A 4,390-nucleotide genomic window follows, 5' to 3' on the forward strand; every position below is an offset into this window, starting at 1 on the left:
AAGGGGGGTCGGCAGGGCGGTGCCGGTGAAGGACCCCCCCCTCCACTCCCACACAGAGCCCGCCTCGCCTCACCCCACCCCTGGCCAAAAAAAAACCCCGCTGCGAAAGAAACTGCGGCTCCGGCTGCTGAATAACGGTTTTTATTCCGTGCCACAACCCCCACCCCCCCCCACTTCTCCCCCCCCCCCCAAACGGCTGTGCTCTGAGGTTTGGGCTGTTTTAGTGCGGTATCGTGTGTCCGTGCCTTCCGTCTTCCCTGCCCAGGTGAAGGAAATCACCTTTAGAATCGCTTTGTGGCCGTGTTGGTCCTCCCGCAGATAATTTGGGGCAGTTTAACGGTTTTTTGTTTTTTTGTTTTTTTTTCCCTGTTTTTATTGCCACATTTATGTAACAAGTGCCTGCCTGCATATGAGGTTGGCGCTGCTGTCTTGAGGTGTTGCATGTTCTTGGGTTTGGTGAGTGCTTGTGTGCGAACATTAAAAACAGTGTCTTTCTGTTGAAGAAGACGGGGGTTAAAATGAATGAAGATCTGAAGGTTAATTTGAGCTGGCTGCCTCAGGACCATGTAGAAGCCAGCTCCACAGAGAATGTCTCAGCCGCAGGCTCCTCCCTGGTTCCTGTTGTAGACCCGGAGCCAGAGCTCTTGGTCAACCCCTGGGACATTGTTCTGTGTACTTCAGGAACCCTTATCTCCTGCGAAAATGCCGTTGTGGTTCTTATCATTTTCCATAATCCCAGTCTGCGTGCCCCCATGTTCCTCCTGATAGGCAGCCTGGCACTTGCAGATCTCTTAGCGGGAATCGGATTGATCATCAATTTTGTTTTTGCCTACCTTCTGCAGTCAGAAGCGACCAAACTGGTTACAATTGGACTGATTGTGGCCTCTTTCTCTGCCTCTGTCAGCAGCTTGCTGGCTATTACTGTTGATCGTTACCTCTCGCTGTATTACGCTTTGACTTATAATTCAGAAAGGACTGTCACTTTTACCTATGTCATGCTTATACTGCTCTGGGGAGCGTCTATCTGTATTGGACTGCTGCCTGTAATGGGCTGGAACTGCCTCGGAGATGAATCCACCTGCAGTGTTATCAGACCACTCACTAAAAATAATGCAGCTGTCCTTTCAGTCTCTTTCCTGCTTATGTTTGCCCTCATGCTGCAGCTCTACATTCAAATCTGTAAAATCGTGATGCGCCATGCCCATCAGATTGCCTTGCAACACCATTTCCTGGCCACTTCCCACTATGTGACCACCCGAAAAGGAGTGTCTACTTTGGCCATTATTTTGGGGACTTTTGCTGCTTGCTGGATGCCTTTTACACTCTATTCTTTAATAGCAGATTACACCTATCCTTCTATATATACCTACGCCACCCTCCTGCCAGCTACGTACAATTCCATCATCAATCCTGTAATATATGCTTTTAGGAACCAGGAGATACAAAAAGCACTTTGGCTCATCTGTTGTGGCTGTATACCTTCTAACCTGTCTCAGAGAGCAAGATCACCCAGTGATGTCTGATTGACAGCTAGAAGGACACTCATTATCATATTGTTTTCCAGACATTCTTGCAGACCTGTTTTTGGTTTAGATGCGTTCGTTAAATGGTATGTGTTGGGTTCATACAAAAACCACAGGATGCACTGACCTTTTTGTAAACAGAAAACCCCAGTGACCAAAATGAATCAAGTGGTTTAAGGGAGATTTCCAAAATCAAAATAATCAGTGTTCTTACAGATTTCTAGTGTTGCTCAGGGTCTTTTGTTATAATATAAGTATATAACCCAGGCTTTGCCATGTTTGCCATGATTTTACATTAATTTTGCTAATTAAAATTAGATTGAAATAGCATACCTACTTTGAAATTGTTCGTGATTGTCTTCAGTCATACTGCATGTTTTATTTTGTTGTCAGGATTTTCTTTCCCTCTTTAATTCTTATTAAAACATTAAAAAAAAAGTCCTGTTACCACAAACTCATTTGTATATCATCAGAATACTCTTCAAAATAATGGCCAATCATACTGATTTATATGATATTTATGGTAATAATCTCAGTGCAACAAATGTGCTCTAAGTGAGGAAGTACCTGCACAGCTTTTTAATTTAGGTCTCAGCATGAATTAGCTCGATCATTATTTTAAAGTGTTACCTGTTCTCTCTTGAGTTCTGGCTGGATGTTAAAACAGAAGATATTCTTTGCCTTTCTTCTCAAAAATCAGGCATATGATTTCACTTAGATATGGGACATCAGAGCTCATTATACTATTAATTTTAAAAAGAATTCCCCACTGAAGTCGATGGGGAGTTTTGAAATTGATGAAACAATATGGCCTCTTTTGGCTATGCATTTGTAATTGATGCAGCACTTTAAGTTTCTCGGACAAGTTAATCTTTTCAGAAGTGTACAAGGGAATATCTAATGAAATAACCTACAAATAACTTACAGCACATATTTAGCATCTATGTTAAATGGTTCCCTTTAAGTTTGCTGCCAAGTCACAACTATTGCTGCTTGTTTTTCTGCTATAATTTAAAATTCTGAAGTTTTATAAATTCTCAGAGCATATCTGGTTCATAATTGTATGCAACCAAAATTGCAACATGAAACAGTATTTTCTCCTTTTCTGGCAGTTTCATCCGTCACAGATCATGATTCTTTGCACTGTATACATATCATTTCACTTCATTACAGGGTGATAGTTCTGGTCTAAAAAGCAGAGCTTCCTCTCATGAATGGTTACATTTAAAACTGCTTCTAAACTTTTACTGAAGCCACATTAGTATGCAATAGAAGTAAAACATTGTTTTCTAATAAGAATACTTGATTGTCAGAGAGAAAATCTTCCTGAAAGATTTCTTCATGAAACTTAAGGTGTATCCTAATGTCAGTGCGTGGGAGTTTATATTACCACTGCCATTAGTGTTAATGGGAGCAACATGTGTTAATGCCCTGGCATCAGTATGAGGTTATATTCCTTTGAATGTCAAAGTCAGTATACTGTATTGTTGCTTCAGTATCTTCCATTACAGTTTAAAAAAAAAAAAAAAGTCACAAGTGTAAAAAGAGCAATATTTAAAGTTCAATGAAAAAATATACCTGTATTATAGATAGTAGAGACAACCATGTTGATATGGATTTTTTCAAATGGAATCTTTCCTTTTCACATGGATGTTTGGATGACTGTAGCTTTTTGTGGCAGAGTTCCTGTGACGTTAGGAATCATATGGTATACACAAAGCTGAATCTCAGATGTGAATGAGTTTTCTGTAAACAAAGCTCTGTAGAGATTTTATCAGCAATAATTAATTTTAGTTGCAATGCTGGGTTCAAATTCCATTGATCACTTGGTTCAACCTTCATGATATTTGGCTYGTTCTTTGTAATCTAATTAGTTAAAAAATTGCATGGCATAATCCAGTAGAGCTGTGAACTTACAGCTACCTTGGCTTAACTGCAATTTACAGATGCTCAGCACAGTTAGAGTATGGTCCCTACTCTGTAGGATATTGGTGTTCTTTATCTACTTCTGAATGCTAATGAAACTCTAGTCATTACCATGTTCCTATTTTGTTACGAATTTTTGTATAAGAAATAATCACTTCATAAATATCCACGCTATGTATGCATGCAGTTTTGCAAGTATGMAAAAAATGGAAATAAATGGTAGAAGTCATGAACTGAATAATGTAGAGAGGCTGAGAATAGCACCTTTTAAAAGAACAAATAAGAAATGTTAAAATCGTACGGTGGGTACCCCTCTCTATGCAATTGCTCTTCTGTATCAAATTGCTAAAAAGTGTGATGAGAGTGAGCTGCTACAACTGTGACCATAATTCAGTCCCAAGGGTGACTGTTTTGCTGCTTGTGCAGACCTGTTCTCTTCCTGTTGGTCACCTCACAAAGGCTAATGTTTTTCTCTCTGCAACACCTGGGTGGTAGGGAAGCCAGAAGAAAAACAGCACAGAGGGAGGTAAAGTTGTCTCCTTTTTTCATGCTGGTTCACCTAGTGTCCTTGTCATCTTCCTCACTCCACAGGCTGCCTAAATCCGCAGAGGTTCTCCAGAGTGTCGGGGGAGCTGACCCTTTCCTTGTGCCAGAGCAGAGAGATTTGTAATTGGAAGCTTCTCTCCTGAGGAGCAGTCTGAATCAAATGGAGGAAAGAAGGATTAATTATAGAAGTCATACAAAGCTAGCTCATAAAGATGTGATTTGCCCTCATTTGAGGTGTAACGCATGGTTGCCTTTCACAACAAACAGAAGAGAAACACAATTTTGCCACTAGAGCTACTACTGTGACCTCTAGTGAGGATGATGTATTTTACAGAAATGTTCTTAATTTGAGACAGTGCAGCATAAGCCAGAAAGTCCTTCTGGAAGTCAGTGAT

General features: G+C 40.4%; 1 protein-coding gene across 1 annotated transcript; it reads left to right on the forward strand.

Annotated features, from left to right (window-relative positions):
- Nucleotides 1–518: 518 nt before the first annotated feature.
- On the forward strand, nucleotides 519–1,523 carry LOC112960482 (G-protein coupled receptor 12). The gene has a single exon (XM_026054753.1). It carries the CDS (start codon nucleotides 519–521, stop codon nucleotides 1,521–1,523), a length of 1,005 nt encoding a protein of 334 aa, XP_025910538.1.
- Nucleotides 1,524–4,390: the final 2,867 nt, after the last annotated feature.

Source organism: Apteryx rowi, unplaced genomic scaffold (assembly GCF_003343035.1).
Source record: "Apteryx rowi isolate R43461 unplaced genomic scaffold, aptRow1 scaffold_967, whole genome shotgun sequence".
Classification (NCBI taxonomy): Eukaryota; Metazoa; Chordata; class Aves; order Apterygiformes; family Apterygidae; genus Apteryx; species Apteryx rowi.